General features: G+C 49.1%; 2 protein-coding genes across 2 annotated transcripts in view; one reads left to right on the forward strand and one right to left on the reverse strand.

Annotated features, from left to right (window-relative positions):
- Positions 1–669: 669 nt before the first annotated feature.
- On the forward strand, positions 670–6,358 carry B3GNT9 (UDP-GlcNAc:betaGal beta-1,3-N-acetylglucosaminyltransferase 9). Its single transcript, XM_069085785.1, has 2 exons — positions 670–966; positions 2,146–6,358. Exon 2 carries the CDS (start codon positions 2,197–2,199, stop codon positions 3,397–3,399), a length of 1,203 nt encoding a protein of 400 aa, XP_068941886.1. The 5' UTR covers positions 670–966; positions 2,146–2,196; the 3' UTR covers positions 3,400–6,358.
- The window catches only part of PHAF1 (phagophore assembly factor 1), a 67,045-nt gene continuing 56,740 nt past the window's right edge, over positions 5,818–16,122 (reverse strand). The window contains exons 9-16 of the mRNA XM_069085784.1: positions 15,594–15,727; positions 14,974–15,057; positions 13,659–13,741; positions 12,134–12,177; positions 10,821–10,864; positions 10,055–10,113; positions 8,875–8,947; positions 5,818–7,651 (exon numbers count right to left, since the gene is read on the reverse strand). Of these exons, the coding sequence (XP_068941885.1) occupies positions 7,565–7,651; positions 8,875–8,947; positions 10,055–10,113; positions 10,821–10,864; positions 12,134–12,177; positions 13,659–13,741; positions 14,974–15,057; positions 15,594–15,727 (608 nt within the window). The 3' untranslated portion in view covers positions 5,818–7,564. The remainder of the gene's footprint in view (positions 7,652–8,874; positions 8,948–10,054; positions 10,114–10,820; positions 10,865–12,133; positions 12,178–13,658; positions 13,742–14,973; positions 15,058–15,593; positions 15,728–16,122) is intronic.

Below are 16,122 nucleotides of genomic sequence, written 5' to 3' on the forward strand. Positions count from 1 at the left end.
AGTTCCTCTAGCCCCGCACTGAAGAAAGGGACTCTGCAGAAGAACCACTGATGCTTCTTTTGGTGTCACAGACTTGAAGCCACATGGGGGGAAAGGGTCTATTTTACAGAAATGATCTCTTTGTATAGAAAAACACCCAGACCCCAGTTTTTCTGCATGCCCCTTATGCTTCCTCTTTCCCAAAGGGCAAAGTCCAATCTCACCCTCTTCATGGTCCTTCTTCTCTGACTCCTCCAGTCTTCACTTCTCTGAGTAATAGTAATAGAACTAATGTAAGTTTCCAAAATGCTTTCCTCATAACATCCCACCCCTCAAGGAAGACAGTGGAAATTTCCTTAACCCCCCCTTCCCTAATTTTTTTCAGAGTGGGGAAATGACTTGCCTAAGGTCACACAGTCACAGCAGTAGAACTAGGACCCCATCTCCTCATTCCTACCAAGCTAGCGTCTTTGCACACACTGACATGTGGCACACACTAGTGCCTGGTTGTCTAAATCTGTGCTAAGGGCCAAACCAGGCAATTGGTCAGAGGGAAACAAGAAGGCTGAAACGTTGGACTCATCTCCTTTTCATTATCTGCTCTTCTCTCCCGCCCCCAAAAGGCAGGGTAGCCAGTCTTCCCAAGCTCGTGCTAGCAGACAGTTAAGTGAACTTGGGAGCAGAACAGAGGGCCCTCCCTCCAGCTGTTCTCTCTCAGCCTCCCCCAACCCCAGGACTGCACATCTGCTGGCGCCACGTGACGCAGCAGCTGGCCCCTTTGCTTCCCCTCCCCTCCCCTGCCCGGGGTTCTTCCCTGCCAACGTTGCACTCGCAGGCCCCAGCTAGGCGCTGGGGTTGCCCGGGCTCCGTATGCCCGTCCCCGGCGACCCAGATGCCGGAGGCAGAAGGAGCCGCGGGTGTCCCGGAGGCGGTCAAGCGAAGCCCAGTGGCTCGGGCCTGGCTCCTGAGCTTGACGTGAATGAGCTGGTGAGTACCCGGGACAGGGTTGGCGGGGGCCTGGCCCGGCTCAGTCTCTGGGGATCCCAGGCAATTGCACAGTTAAGGAATCCAAGGGTAGCAGTTTGCCAAGTCTGGAAGTCTTGATGCTGGGCGGCGGCGGGAAGAAGAAACTTGGTGGTGACTGTGGTTCAAGCTTGTGTTTCTGTTATTAACCCGGGAAGGGTCAGACCCCCACCCCCCCCATCCCGTCTCTAACCCCTCCAGAGTCGTCTTTCTTAGAAGCGAGGAGCCTAGCTAGGTGGGGCTCGAGTCCCAAAGTAGTGAGCCCGGGAACATACCAAGAGGGACAGACTGGGGTCTGGGCTGGCCTTTCTGACTGTGATCTGTTAGAGCCCGCGGGGAGGGCCCGAGAGATCATTATTCTTAAGGGGGAGGGAACGCAAAAGAAGGAATAAAGACTTCAGGAGGGGGTCAGGTCTGTATCTTCTGTAGTCTTTCCTGGAGGTGGATCGAGCTAGGGTGAGGAATACAGCTTCAATAGGACCCATGAAAAACCCTGGAAAGGAAGGGAAAGGGAGGTAAACGTTGGTGTAGGGGGGGGGGGGGGGGGGTGGTGGTGGTGCGGGGGAGGAGTTTCTCATTTTCCCTAAAAGGAATCAGTCTCCAACTCAGCCACGGTTCCTCACTGAAGCTCCCCTCTTTCCCTCCTTGTTTGTTGGGGGCTACCTGACCTATACATTCAAAGATTTGGGCATCTCTGGGGCCCGAAACCCGGAGTGGGTGGATTGCTTCTTCCAGCTTTTTCAAAGGGATTCATTCAAAGGGAGTCCTGCCCCAGGGCGTGTCTTAGGCTTTCCAGTGCCTAGAAGCCTCAGGCTGAAAACACCTGTGTGGGTGTAGATCTGCCACTCACAACCGAAGTCACTCCAGGGCTTGGGGTCCAAGCAAAAAGGAAGCAGCTCCGGGCAGTGGTAGTGAGGGCTGGGCTAGGGTGCTTTAGGGGTTGTGGCCGAGGGCTGCACTTTATCCCAGGGAAGAGTGAACTATGCAACATCTCACCCCCTTTCCCCGGGCACCGCAGGTGGGCAGGGGTGAGAGGGGACTTCTCCATTCTGGAAGGAGTCAAAGCCTAAGAGAGGAGCTGGCAGGGGAGGCCCCTTTTCCCGTGGCTCCGCTAGCTGTGCCCTCCCTCTCTCTTCCCCGCAGGCGGTCATCGGAGGCGTGGGCTCTTGACCTAGGCTCTGGGGGGCCAAGACCATGAGGCTGAGGCGGAAGGCGGACGCTGCGCTCACTCTGCTCCTGGCCACGGCGCTCTGTCTGCTCCTTTACTCGCAGCGGGAGCAAGGGGCCCCCACGGCCAGCCTGTCCAGCACCCAGGTCAGGATGGTCACTGTCGCAGCCCCGCCACCTTTACCCACGCGCCCTGGGTGGGGACCAGCGGTGGTGCGCGCCTTCCCAGCTGCCAGGGCTCAGCACCCGGTCTATGAGGTGGACACGCCGGCGCCCCCGACGCCCTCGGGGCCTTTCGACTTCCGCCGTTACCTGCAGGACAAGGACAAGAGGCGCTTCCCGCTCCTCATCAATCAGCCGCATAAGTGTAGGGGTCTTCCAGGGGGGCCCGGGCCAGACTTACTTATCGCTGTCAAGTCTGTGGCCGCGGACTTCGAGAGGAGGGAGGTCGTGCGAAAGACCTGGGGTGCCGAGGGGCACGTGCGAGGGGCGAGAGTGCGCAGGGTCTTCCTGCTGGGCATCCCTCGGGGCCCGGCCGGGCCCGGGGCGCAGGCCCAGGAGGGCCTGCTGCGGGCCGAGGGTCGCGCCTATGGGGACATCCTGCTCTGGGCTTTCGATGACACTTTCTTCAACCTGACCCTAAAGGAAATCCACTTCCTGGACTGGGCATCCACCTTTTGCCCGGACGCGCGCTTTGTGTTCAAGGGCGACGACGACGTGTTCGTGCATGTGGAGAACCTGCTGGAGTTCGTGGCCACAAGGGACCCGTCCCGCGACCTTCTGGCCGGGGACGTGATCCTGCAGGCGCGGCCCATCAGAGCTCGGGATAGCAAATACTATATCCCCGAGGGCGTGTACGGGCTGGGCGCCTACCCTGCGTACGCGGGAGGCGGGGGCTTCGTGCTGTCTGGGGTCACGCTCCGGAGGCTGGCAGCCGCCTGCGCCCAGGTGGAGCTTTTCCCCATCGACGACGTCTTCCTGGGCATGTGTCTGCAGCGCCTCCGTCTCACGCCCGAGGCGCACCAGGCGTTCCGCACCTTTGGCATACCACAGCCCTCGGCCGCCCCGCATCTGCGCACCTTCGACCCTTGTTTCTACCGGGAGCTTGTGCTGGTGCACGGGCTGTCAGCAGCCGACATCTGGCTCATGTGGCAGATGTTGCACGCGGTACCAGGCCCCGACTGCGCTCGAAGCCGCGCGGCCCCAAAGCCCTTCCGCTGGGGCTCCTAGCAGCTGACTAGGCATGGGACCCGAGGAGGGGCAAAGTGAAAAGGAAGGGAAATGGGGTTCCTCCCAGCCCTGCTGCGAATGAACATTCCTGAGCCTTATTTCTATGCCTGTAAAATGAAGGCCCTGCTAATTCTAAATTCTTTGCTTGCGGGTAACAAGCTCACCTTTAATTATCTGGTACTTAGATACTAGTAGGGCAGAAGGAAAACATGTTCTTTGATACCAATTTTCACCATCAGTCAGTCCACCAAGTATTTAAGTATACGTAAAGCACTGGAGATAGAAAGCCAAAAAGTCAACTGGTCCCTTCCTTCAAAGATCTCACATTCATAGCGTGTGAGCATTGGTATTAATGGGAACATACACATTAAATTCAAAGGAGAGGAAGGCACCAGGGTATGTGAACCCCATTCCATTCCCACCAAGGAGCATTTAACTCAATTATGGAGTAAGAGTTTAAAGGAATCCTAAATATCTTTCAGGCTCCAATTAGGAGAGTTCTGCTCATGCTAGTTACAGTCTTGGTTGGCCCGGGCTGAGCTTTCTGGAAAGGATCTCTGGGCAGGGAGTTGTAACTTTCACATTTGACCCACCCTGAATTGCACAATGGCTTCACACAGGTCTGCTTCTCAAGTCCATCAGCCATGAGTCAGTTACAGTGCACCCTGGGCAGCTTTTGGTGTACATAGCCATGAACCCAGGCTGTTTTCTAAGTTTGAGGGGATCCCCTCCTGCCCTCTGCTTATCTTATGGGGGGAAGGAAGTCAAACTCTGCCTTCCCACACCCCATCTCTCTTTCTTGGCCTACATCTCACCTTTCTTGTATGCCTTATTTCTCAGCCCCATCCTCTTGCCCAGCAACAATGACAGAATCCAGCCTGGAAGAGGTAGCCTACTCCTCAGGCTTACTCCTGTGTATAGAGGTGCTTCTGTACTTTTGGGTGGGGGTGTGAATGCAAGTCCTTAATGTCTCCTCAGTCTCCAGCCCGGAACACTTCTTGTCACCAGGGTTTAGTCCCTGTTTACCCTCCCCCCCCCTCCCCCCCAGCATCTGAGGGACACGGACAGAGAATTTGGTCCAATAGAAGGGAGGTGCTACCCAGTCCTCCCAGGGCTAGTGCCATTCCCTCTAAGGTTGCCCTCCCTCCACTTATCTTGGGTAGGCCTTTTTCATCTCATCCATTTGGAACTCTGAAGGCAGGGTCTCTTTTTGCTTTTGCTTTGCGTCCAGGACACTTCATCTAGGGCCTGATATGATGTAGGAAATGCTTGATGAAAGCTTCTTAATTGACAATCTCAAAATTCTTGTAAGGGCTCTGAAATACACAAAGCTCCCTGGCCTCTACCCATCCACTATATTGGCCTCATTCGGGCTAATATGAGCACACCTCCAAGCAGGCTGTTCCTAGAGAGAGCTACCATGTTCTGGACAACTTCCTGTCATTTCAACACTTTCAACAAGAATCAGGAGGAGGTATGGAGGAATATAAAGGCACCACAGATTTAAGGATGTTTAAAGTTGTCCTGAGGTTAACTCGCCCAACCTGACACCAACTGCCAAGGGGCAGCACAGACATAAAAACCAGGTCTTTGGACTCCAAACCAAGTGTTCTTCCTGTTGCATCACAATGACTTGGCCTTGTCATTTCCCTTATCTGTGAAATGGGTCAGCAACAGTTTTCAGAGATCCTTTCCAGCTCCTTCGGTCAGAACCAGCATTCCCCCAAGGGCAGAGTCTATCTCTGCTTCCCCTCTGAGTCCTCATCCTCCCTACCCTGTCTGGCCCTCCCAGGTTGCTTAATCAGTTTATTGAACTGAACATTTTCCCAGGACCTTAGGAATCTGCAGGCTCTTAGAGCTCCTCCTCATCTACTGGCAGACCCAGACCTTTCTTGGAGGATCCTTGCAACAGGTCAGAGGTGGGAGCAGGATAAGTTTGGTGAGTTCTCACTCTGAAAAGTCACTGGTGATCTGGGCTCTAAGAGGAGAGCTTGGGCACAGTCACTGTGACTGTGGTAAGATCTAGCTTGGGGAGGAGGAAGCTGGCCTAGGACAGTCCTTTACAGGGGCCAAGAAGGTGGCTTATCTGAGGGGTCTGACATCCAACACAGTCCATGGTATGAGAAGCTTCGACTAAATGAGTCAGCCCACAGCAGGAAAAAAGAAGACTCACAAACTCTGGTCCCCTTCCACATCAAGGAGGGAGCACCCCTCCTGGGAAGTAGAGATGTTCACTGACCTTTGTACACCTGAAGACACTGCTTCAATTGCTATGGTCAAAGGGAGGCAGGGTACAGGAATCCCAACTGAGTCAAGTTTCTGGCAGGTGCAAGAATCTGCCCTCCCAAGTCAAGGGCTCTCATGGAACATACCCAGAAAGTCACCAAAAGGATGTGACCAAGAAGCAATCACACCCAGTCACTGTGCTGTGCACTAGCCAATGCCTGAGGAAAAGCTCTGTTTTATTAGCCTTTCAGGACACATGCACCTCTGGGGAAATGAATGTACAGGGGCCACAAAACAAAGGTGATGAGAAGTCAAGGAGGGATGGCAGGGTGGGTGGGAAGCTGGCAAGGGTCATCTACGAGAGAGGTAGCTCCTAATAGTCCTTTCTTTCCTTGACCCTCAGCAGGTGGATTCCCAGTTGTGGTTTCAGTCAGACAGTCCAGAATGTCACACAGTCCATGGGAAGATGACATAGTAACAGGGATCACACACACAAACACATACACACACACATCAGTGTTTCCCTTGCTCCTGGTCCTGGATCCAAAAACATTAGGTACCAGTCTACTTTCTCATTCATCAGTAAACTATTTAGGATTATACTGTACATGAGTTAAAGTTACAAAAATGTCTTATTTACAAAAATCTGTACACACATTTGAAAAACCTCACAAAATTGTTGTCTGTATCACAAGTTGCTACATCAAAATATTAAAAATGGGATAAAATTATACATTTCTTGTCAATTTGTTTTTTTCTCTCCTAAAAAGGGTTATTTTCAGACTCTACTTTCCTCAGAGGCCTGTATAGGGGGTTCCAACTCCCAACCCAGTCTCCCTGGCCCAGATGGAAGAGTATGTCAGTATCCTTGGGTTAGAGACCTGTTCAGACAGGGGTCAGGGGAACAAACTGTACAGAATGCTGAAATGTAACAGAGGGAGAGGATGTCTTTGGTGAAAACTTTGGCATAAATAAAAGATGCAGAAGGAACATAAGGATGAAAATATGCCCGGGAGAGGGCAGCTCCTCATTCCTCCTCTTTCCCCTCCTTCGTGGTAGGGGCTCGAGCTCTGGGGACCTAAGTTGTCCCAGATCCATTGAGGAGACTCTGTCCAACAGCAGGGTGGCTTAGACAGAAAGAGAAAAGGGGAACAACAGAAAAGATGCGCCATTCCAGCCATTATGGTTTCCATGAGGAAGGGAGGAATGGAAACAGAATGGGATCACTTTCTCTTCAGAATGTGTTTCTATCTAAGCTTTAAAGCGCATCTAAATGGGATCCTAACCTGGCCGCCAGCCAGTCCAGGCCACAGAAGAGGCTCTTCAGGGTTAATACAGTTAGTTATCAAGTCAGTAAAGTGGATGTAGTGCAAATGTCACAATCAAGTAATACGCACATGCGACTTGCTTGTAGTTTGAAAGTCACACAGAGATTCACACGGTGCCAGAAGTCAGGACATATATGCACACTTGTCCCATGGGGCCCCAAAACCAGCATGTATGTTCTCTCTATGTAAATATAGGTTTTTATGTATATGGAGATATAACTTTGCTTTCTTAAATGTGACTACTACATCAAGACGGCCACACAGACAGATGAGTCGGTACCTGTGTCCAGATGCTTCAGAGTTCAGAGTTTGTGCTTCTAAATCTTTGCAGTCACTTTGTGCCCTCAGCAGCTGTGCCACACTGTCCACCCCATGCCCTCCCCTTCCTCCCCCCAGGGGCTGGGCTGACCAGGCCCTCAGACCACTAAGTTCAGTTCCTTCACCACGGCTTCCACATGTCGGGAAGGGTCAAGGGCTACCCGTTCTGTGCTGCCACCGGGAGGGTAAAAAGAAAGAAAAACCCGCTCAGTGCTCCCTCCTCTACAAGGAGCAGCAAGTCAAGGCACGCTGTATGGTCAGGCCTGGAGAGAGCTGAGGAGGAGGGCCATCCTTCACGGGAGCTCTGCTGTCCTTATATGTGTGCTGGGCTTAGGCGGGCCATACAGGGTCACTGATGCTATGTGGTTGTTCTGCATGACCTGGGTGGGGAGAGGCAAGGGTCAGAGACGGCACCCACACGTACCACCAACAGGGATGCTACTAGACGACCTGGACGGGACAGAGCCACCTAGGCTTGACACAGGAATGACTCCACTAAGCTCCACAGTCCCCTCCACCTCTGACTTTCTGGTCTAAGATCTAAGGGACTTTTCAACTCTCATACTCTACAGTCTAAGGGTTTTTCTGGTTTAAAAAAGCCTCAGAGCTCATAATTTGAATCCACTTGCCTTTCTGTGCAATAAATTTGCTCAATCCACCCCACAGTTCATCTGTACAATGAGGAGGTTGGATAACACCAGGCTTTCTTAACCTTGTGTCATGGACCCCTTTGGAAGGCTGGAGAAGCCTACAAATATCTCCGAAGGGGCTTTAAATACATAAAATGCACAGGAGTGCAGAAGAAATAAATTACTGCAATACAGCTATCAAAATCTTAATATTTCTAAGTTCACAGGCTCCCTCCCTCCCTGAAATCTTTGGATCTGTGGACCCCAGGTTAGGAACCTTCAGACTAGATAGTCTTTAAATCCCACACATGGAAGGGCATGTAGATTCAGGATCACACGTTCTTAGGCTTTTCAGTGTAGCTGTCTACAAGGCTAATGTGCACATCTTATCTCTTCCCACTGAACTTTAGGCCTCGGGAGAATGGAACTTATCTTATTCAACAAATGTTTTTCATGAACTTCACAGTTATGCAATTTCCCCTCTCTCTTCCACCTCACCCCCATTAAAAAGAAAAAAAAACCTTGAAATAATATGGATAGTCAAGCAAAACTGCCATGTCTCATTCTGCATCGTGGACTGATCGTCTCCATTAACAGGTGGGTAAAACCAACAATCATTTACCACTAACCGGAGGAAGTGAGAAGAGGCCAAACAACTTCTCTCATCTCTCAGTGCTGAGCATAAAGCCTTGCAAATACGATCAGGGCTTCAACATCTATCAGGCACACTCTGTATAAGATAGGCTACGCCCTGAAAATTACGGAGCTGTAAAAGACAGGCCTTGCCTTCAAGGAACTTACAGAGCTTAATGAATTAACAGGAACTGAGTAAGGAGCTGCACTGTATTTAAACTAGATCACATACTCAAATACTGTGAATTTTCTATCAACACAAAGCTCCCTCCAGCCTCAATATTTAACCCAGCCTCTCAGCTCCATTTTCAATCAGATCAAGGGAAGTCAGTTTTGCTCACCTCAAAGATCATTCTCTGTAGTCCAAAACAGAATGTTGACCCAAATGGGTTTGTGTTATTTGGTGAAGATGACCTTCAGAGGGAAGAGACAAAAGGACAGTGCTGAGGCATTAAAGAGCTGCTGAAGGGATTCAAGTATCCAAGACACCTTTATCTGGGGATAATGGAGGGCAGGAAACTGACCCTCAGGAAGAGACAGATGGGATGGACACTGGAAGAGATGGCATATCTTGAAGCACCCAAAGAAAGCTTGGGAGGAGGGTCAGCCCTCTGATGTATATATGCATGTATGCATGCATGTATGTATGTATATATGTGTGAATGGTAGGGTGGAGGGGGAGAGGGCATAATCCCAGTATTATAGCCATTCCTATGAGGGGCAAATTACACTGTAATTTCCTCCAGGGTAAATCCAAATCAGGTTGAGATTAATATCCAAGGCAGCCTTTAAATTAGCTGAAGTTGGGTGGCGGGGGTGAAGCATGTATGAGTCTTTCTGTTGACAATATTCTTGGGTGGATTTAACAGCTGATTCATTAAGTCAATTCCTGCTAGTACAAGTTATATACGTTTCCTGCAGAAGTTGCCTTGCTGGGCCATGGCACAGGATAGAGCCTGGCCTTACAGCCTTGATCTGCCATCACCAGCAGTCATGAGAAGGGTAAGCCAGTGCGGTATGGTAGAAAGAGTCCTGCATTCAGTATCAGCTGACCCCCAACACTCTGCTGGTTACTACCTGCATGACCCCAGGCCGGGTATTTCACCTCTCTGGGCCTTAGTTCCTTATCTAGAAATCCTAACTTTGGACTAGACTCTGCAGCTCTCAGTCAACAGAGGGGCTTGGACGAGATGGTCCCTAATATGCTCCTCTACCTCTAAATGCTAGGAAAAGCCATTTCAGGGTGTGGAGGGATCTTCAAAAGGAAGGCTATGCACTTTCATTGCATTTTAAATACTTTAAGTATATGAGCTATTTAAAACCAGGCAAAATTGTCTGGCTGAAGTGATGTGCAAGACATTAACATCAAAGGCCGTTTTATATTTCTTCCAACAGGGCTGGTTTTGTTTTTCTTGGCTTGAAGCTTCTGGCCCTGGGTCCTCGAGTAAGGGGAGGGAGAAATAGAGGTAATCTGATAGCCTCAGGGTCTGCCTGGTGGGGGCAGGGGAAGGAGTGCCTCACCTGTGAAGCACAACAGGTTTCTCCACAGGATGCCCAAGGAGATCCTGGATACTATCCCACTGAAACAGAGAAACACGAAAGGGCAGAGGTCAGGGAAGCCCTCCCTAGGTTCTCTTCCTGGTCCTGCCCAGATAACCCTGGGGCCCTGACCCCTTCCTCATTGTTATGGAACTCAGTCAATGGTCCAAGAGTTCAGAGAAGTGACAGCAAGCTGCACATGGGGAAAGAGTGAGTGTTGTGTTCAGCCTTAAAGCAGAATTTAGAAGACACTGAGAATGTCCCCAAGGACTGGGAGTCAGGAGGCAGCAGCCATGTGACTCTCAATAATGAAGCCACCTGTTTCAGCCTCAGTTTCTTCTTCTGTAAACTGAGGGAGTCTGACTGCATGCTTGCTAAAGTCACCCAGAGCACTGACAATCGATGAATCCTGAGACCTTATGTTTCTCTGGTCCTTTCAGGTCTGAATTTCCACAGGCGATTATATCAGGGCACCCCTGCTGGGGACTGGTCAGTTCCCTGGTTCTCTACCCAACCTCAGGACAGGTGGAGGCCTGAGGTCAAGCATTCTGGCTGTGCAAGTGTTTAGTCCAAATTGTTGAAATCAAGATGGAGGGAGAAGTCTGTATGGTAGGCAACCAAACTCCTGCTCTGCTTTACCCAGTGGGGTTAGTAACCTGTCCATAACTACGGGACCCAGTGGCATGAGGTCCCTGCTCAGAGTCCTGACAGCTTGGGCCCCTGGCTCTGCCTGGCCAAGAGAGCTTACCTTGCTATAGGTCGTGCAGGTCTCAGTCTGGCAATCAGCACTTTCTGAGGAAAGGAACACAAACAGGCAGTTGGGAAGAGACCCCAATAAAGGCCTGGCTTTTGTTAGTATTCCGCAGTCTGACTGAGAGGTCTGGAGTCAGCCCTGCCACTCTCCAGCTGTGGGACGTTGGCCAGGCCACTTCCCATTCTCTGGGCCTCCATTTTCTCTTAGGTGATTTCTTAAGGTGCATTCCAGCTAGAAAGCCTGTGGCAGCTAGGAGTCTGGGGCACAGCCAAGGAATACTTTTGCTAAGCAAAATTATTAAGAGCACTATTTATAAATATAAAAAAGCATCTTTTCCTTTGCAAGCCCATGCGGAGTCTTTCCCTAGCCCTGGCCAGCTGTGAAGACCCTTCACTAATGGCTGCAGGGAGACTCCTGGACAGGAGGCCCTGTTTCTCCCAGCCCATGTCAAAGCAGGGGGTGGGGGTGGGTGGGAGAAAGGCTCCTCAGCTGAGAGGTAAAGTTCTTGTTCCTGCGTAGGCTTCTTGCTTTTCCAAAGGCTGAGGGCCATCGATCTACACGGAAGGGCTCAGAGCCTCAGTGGAAACAGAAGACAGCTCATTTCCTCATCACAGGGGGACCACTTGGAAGTAAGAGGACAGACAACTACAGACAACTACCTGAAATGGGTAGGGCTGAGTGGATATACATAGGTGGTAAGGAATGAGGTTGGGAAGAGAAGTCCAATTAACTGAGCTCAAGAGGAACAATGACTATTGTGCCAAGGGCAGGGCAGAAGCTACACAGTGATGGACTCTGGGTAAAAAAACCCAAGTTCCTGCCCCTGGCAATGACAACAGAAGCCAACTCCTGAGCAGCTACCATGTTAGCTCTGGCTTCTCCTGAGCCTTGGCAAGGGAGTCTACTACAGACTCAAACCTGCCTGGGAGGCATCCCCTATGTCCCACAGCAAAAACAAGTTCATAGGGCATCTTGGAAGAGGGTTAAGGCCTTGTTTTTGAACTCTGAAGACTGGGGTTCAAGTCCTGGCTCTACTTACTAGTCAAGTTAACTGAGGGCAAGATACCCCCTCAGTAAGGCTCAGTTCTCTCACCTGACAAATGGAGATGAGTGTGGCACCCCTTTCCTTAATTCATTCTATAATATGTATCTCTGCTGTTGTGGAGCACCAGGGAAAGTCGTCTGAAGGCCAAGGAAACCTGTCCCAGGAATGCTGCTGAAAGTACTGGTCAGTCATGATCCTTCCCTCCCACAAGTCCCTTGGGCCTCACCTACAAAGGTGGGAGGCATTCCTCTCTGCTGCTTACCTCTCTTGATGGTGAGAGGGATCTTGAACTCACAGCGGTGATAGCTGGAGAGAGAAGGCATACAGAGTAAGGAGACAACTCAGAATGTCCTAGCCCTGGCCTTGTTACCAACAGCACATTGTTTTTAAAAATTAAACTGTATTTATTTTTTAATCATCAAGCACTTATTTTTTCTTCCTCCCATTTCTCCTCAACTCTTAAACTGGGAAAAAAGACAAGAGTTTTGTTGCAAATAAGCACAGTCTAGTCAACATGTCGATAAATGTGTGTCTCATTCAGCATATCAGTCAGGAGGTGGCAGCATCTTTCTTCATTAGTACTCTGGAATCCCGGTTACGTCAACTATCATTCTTAATTCTTTCAGAACTGTCCTCCTGGTTCTGCTTTACCAGCAGCCACACGCTATCATGAAGCTCCATTGGTGCTCAAACAAGGGTCCAGCATGTGCTCATCAAGAAACACTATGTCAACCTTCCCATCAAAGACCAATGATGCTGTAATTTAGTCAAGTGCAAACCTGAAAACCCTCACAATAAAACAAGGCTATGCCGGCTCAAGCCAGGAGCCCAGTTACTATGGCGACTGTGCCAGATGGTGAGGTCCAGGAGGTGGCTACATCACCTACATCAGCAGCCTCAGGTAGGGGAACAAGCACTAGACCACAAACCAGGAGGCCTGACACCAGACCTGAGCACTGAGCTACTGAGGCTTCCTTAGGCAGGTCTAAAAACCTGGGAAGGCCCCACATCAAGGGAAAACACTGAAAACACTTATGCATCTTATTAAATGTCTACAAATTCAGGTATTAAATCTGAGCCATGAAAAAGAGAAAAATTGGGGAAAAAACTGGATTTAGTTTTTAGTGTCCCCAGATTATATAAACACATACCAGCAATCAAGAAATAAAGCAGAATAAAACTGATATGGCTTTCTATGTTCTAAATACAAGATGGTGGCTAGGACACAGAAGCCCAGAGCATTAACACTGAAACATTCATTACCTCAGAAGCCTAGAGGGGGGTGGCAGAGAAAAATTCATTTCCTCCACTCTTTTATCTCCATGATGCTAGAAGGTAGGCTTTTGGGGAGCCAGAAAGGGAGTGAAGTTTAGTGGCCAAGACTTTAATCAAGAGAACTGGTGCATGTGAAGGGAAGTGTCTTGGTTTTAGGGTCAATCTAGAATTGGTCAGAAATTTTTTCTTCCAAGTTAGGTTGCCAGAACCAGTGGTATCAATGGCTTTTGGAAAAAATGTCTCCCGGCCCACCCCACTCTGGTAATGTAGGTGAAGGCAGAATGGGATAGCAAGTCCTGGAGAAAGCATGCTCACACAGCTTCCAGTCAGCTGCTGTGCAGGTCTTGGGCCTCCTTCGCTGGTCACTGGGGACATCTACCCCTGCCCAGGAATCAGTTTCACATGGATTTCTTAAAGTCAGAAAGTGAAACCCAGATGGCCTGCTTTCTGGTATAGACAAGGTTAGTGTGTCATTCCCCAAAACTGTCCTAAGAGGATACAGTCATACTCACATGTTGAAGTTATAATGCCCAGGGTAATTGGTGTGGAGGACAAATTTCTTCACTTTGTGTGTATTTGCATCAAAGAGAATATCCTACAGAAAAAAATAGAGACTTGAAATAAGAAGGGAAGTTAGTTTGTGAATAAGAAACCTAGTTGGGTCATAAACACAGTATATTTGAGTGAATTACTAGGTTGAAGTGAATAGTCAGGAAGACCCCAATTCAAATCCTGAATCAGACACTAACTGCACAGCCCTGGCAAGTCACAACCTTTTCTGCATCAGGTTCCCCATATGTATAATGGGGACAATAACAGCACTTATTTCCCAGGGTTGCTGGTGAGGATCAAATGAGATAATAACATGCTTTCCAAACCTTAAAGTGCTATATAAATGCCAGTCTTTATTCTTCTCTCTATGCTTACTACTAATGTATATAATTTACATTCTCACTTTTGGGTGATGGAATAAGAGAAGTCCAAGTAGAGAGCTAGACAGAGCTTGGAATCATGGCATTTCTCTTCAGTGCTGAGAACAGGGTCCTGAACACGGCAGGCCCTTAAATGTCACTAAAGCCTGACCCTTATGAGAGGTCAACCTTCAGATGGTCATTAACTGTTGGCTGTTAGTAGTTACTTCTCTCCTAATCTCAGGGCTGGCTGTTCATCAGTTAGATCAGGCCTGCACAGTATACAGCCCCTAAATCCTTTGGCGGGCTCCATGCAGCCTGCCCTAAGGAAACTTCAGTCAGTTCTGATGAGGGATTTGCATTTTCGAAGGCTGCCTGAAATCCTTTGGCTAGCTGCAAGTGGCCTGCAACCAGTCACAAGTGGCCCGCAATGTTGTGCAGGCCAGACTCAGACTCACAAAAAAGAGAGAGGAGAGGGAACCAAGGCTTCTCTGGTCCACACTGTACTTTCACATGGAAGAAAAGGAGCACTGCTGGCCACCTGACTACATACAAAGCGAAATCCATAGTCAAGGCTGGAATCTGAGCTGTTTGGACATTTGTGATGCTTTTAATGAGAAATCTAAAGCTTCTCCTAGGAGGCATCCTTCTCCTTTCACGTTTCCTTCAAGATGGAGCCTCAGGGGTTCTTCCAGTCAAGCACAAGCTCTGCAGACCCCACCAAGGTGAAAAGCCTTCCAGCGTAACCCGGTAACAAAATGTATGGTCCATAGGTCAGGCCTAGGTAAGTGCTTCCAGAGAGCTCACTGTAAGGTGATGATGGAGGTACTGTGATTGCACTGGTGGGAAATGTGGCCATATCAACCATGGATCATTTCAAGTCTTAAAAAGTCTGAAGAATCATATCATAACTTACCACACCAAGCGTGAAATAGTTGAAGAAGTAGTCATTACACTTTGATGGAACTTGCTTATGAGGAGAAGGAGAATGAATTTTCATCTGTTACAACACAACAAAATCACAATTGAAATAGTTACTTAAGTTCATGGAATAAAGTAATATCTTTGAAATTGCATTTATGAAAACTATAAAAAATAACAAGTACCATCTTGGGTACTTGGCACATTAAAAATCATTTACAGAAAAGCATCCTAAAAACCTGTCCCACCTGGGATATGAATTTTATTGCTGCAATGCTGAATAATGGAGGAGAAATCATGGTTGGAATATGAGTTATTGAGGGGCTGTTTGACTCGAGAAGAGCAAGTCTACTGACATTGAAAAGGTGCCCTGGGAGTAGGGAGGGTTGAATAGCATTGTTTTCTGTGCTGTCAAGAGAAGGGCTACTCAAATATGGGAAGTGGAACATAAGAAAAGAGGGTAATGTACACAACAGAGAACCCAAGACTGTCAGGAAGACTTAATTTGTGTCAATGACAAGGAATCATACCTGTGAAGTTCCCACTAGTTACTAATGCAAAAAATTTAAAACCTACGCCAAATGATGGAAATCTGCTTAACTATTTTTTTCCTACCTTGTCCTCTGACTTGTAAAAAACCTTGTGTGGAGAGCCCAGTGTACTGAGAACATCTTGGCACGAATCTCCAAAGTACACTGAACGTTCAAATACCCGCATCTTGGCATCTGCTAATACTCCTGGGCCACAACCTATGGAAGACCAAGGTAAGCCTTTAGACTTCTGGTGCCCAGCAGGGATTATGGCCTGTTGCGCCACCCCGTTAGTAGGTGTAGGTGTAGGGAGAGTCAGGAGTAGAGAGAGAGAACAGGTGAGGCAGGGTTCATTATTAATCTCCAGGGCAGAGAGACGATGGACAGCAGCTCTATTCAGGGTCATCTCAGGATAGTACCTTTTAGGATTTTTACTCCTTCAACAAATCACCCATGTGTAATGAGGACTGGTAGTAGGTAGGGACCAAGGTAATACAATCTCATGAATGGCCCCTCCTTCCAAGGGTACACAACAAAACCTAGCCCTTCCTTGTCTCCCTTTGTAACACTTGCTCTTTCTCCGGTTCTTCACAGAAGCCCTTTAATGTACCAGA

This window comes from Petaurus breviceps, unplaced genomic scaffold (genome assembly GCF_028583685.1).
Source record: "Petaurus breviceps papuanus isolate PSGF00001 unplaced genomic scaffold, PetGlider_PUasm1.0 176, whole genome shotgun sequence".
NCBI lineage: Eukaryota > Metazoa > Chordata > Mammalia > Diprotodontia > Petauridae > Petaurus > Petaurus breviceps.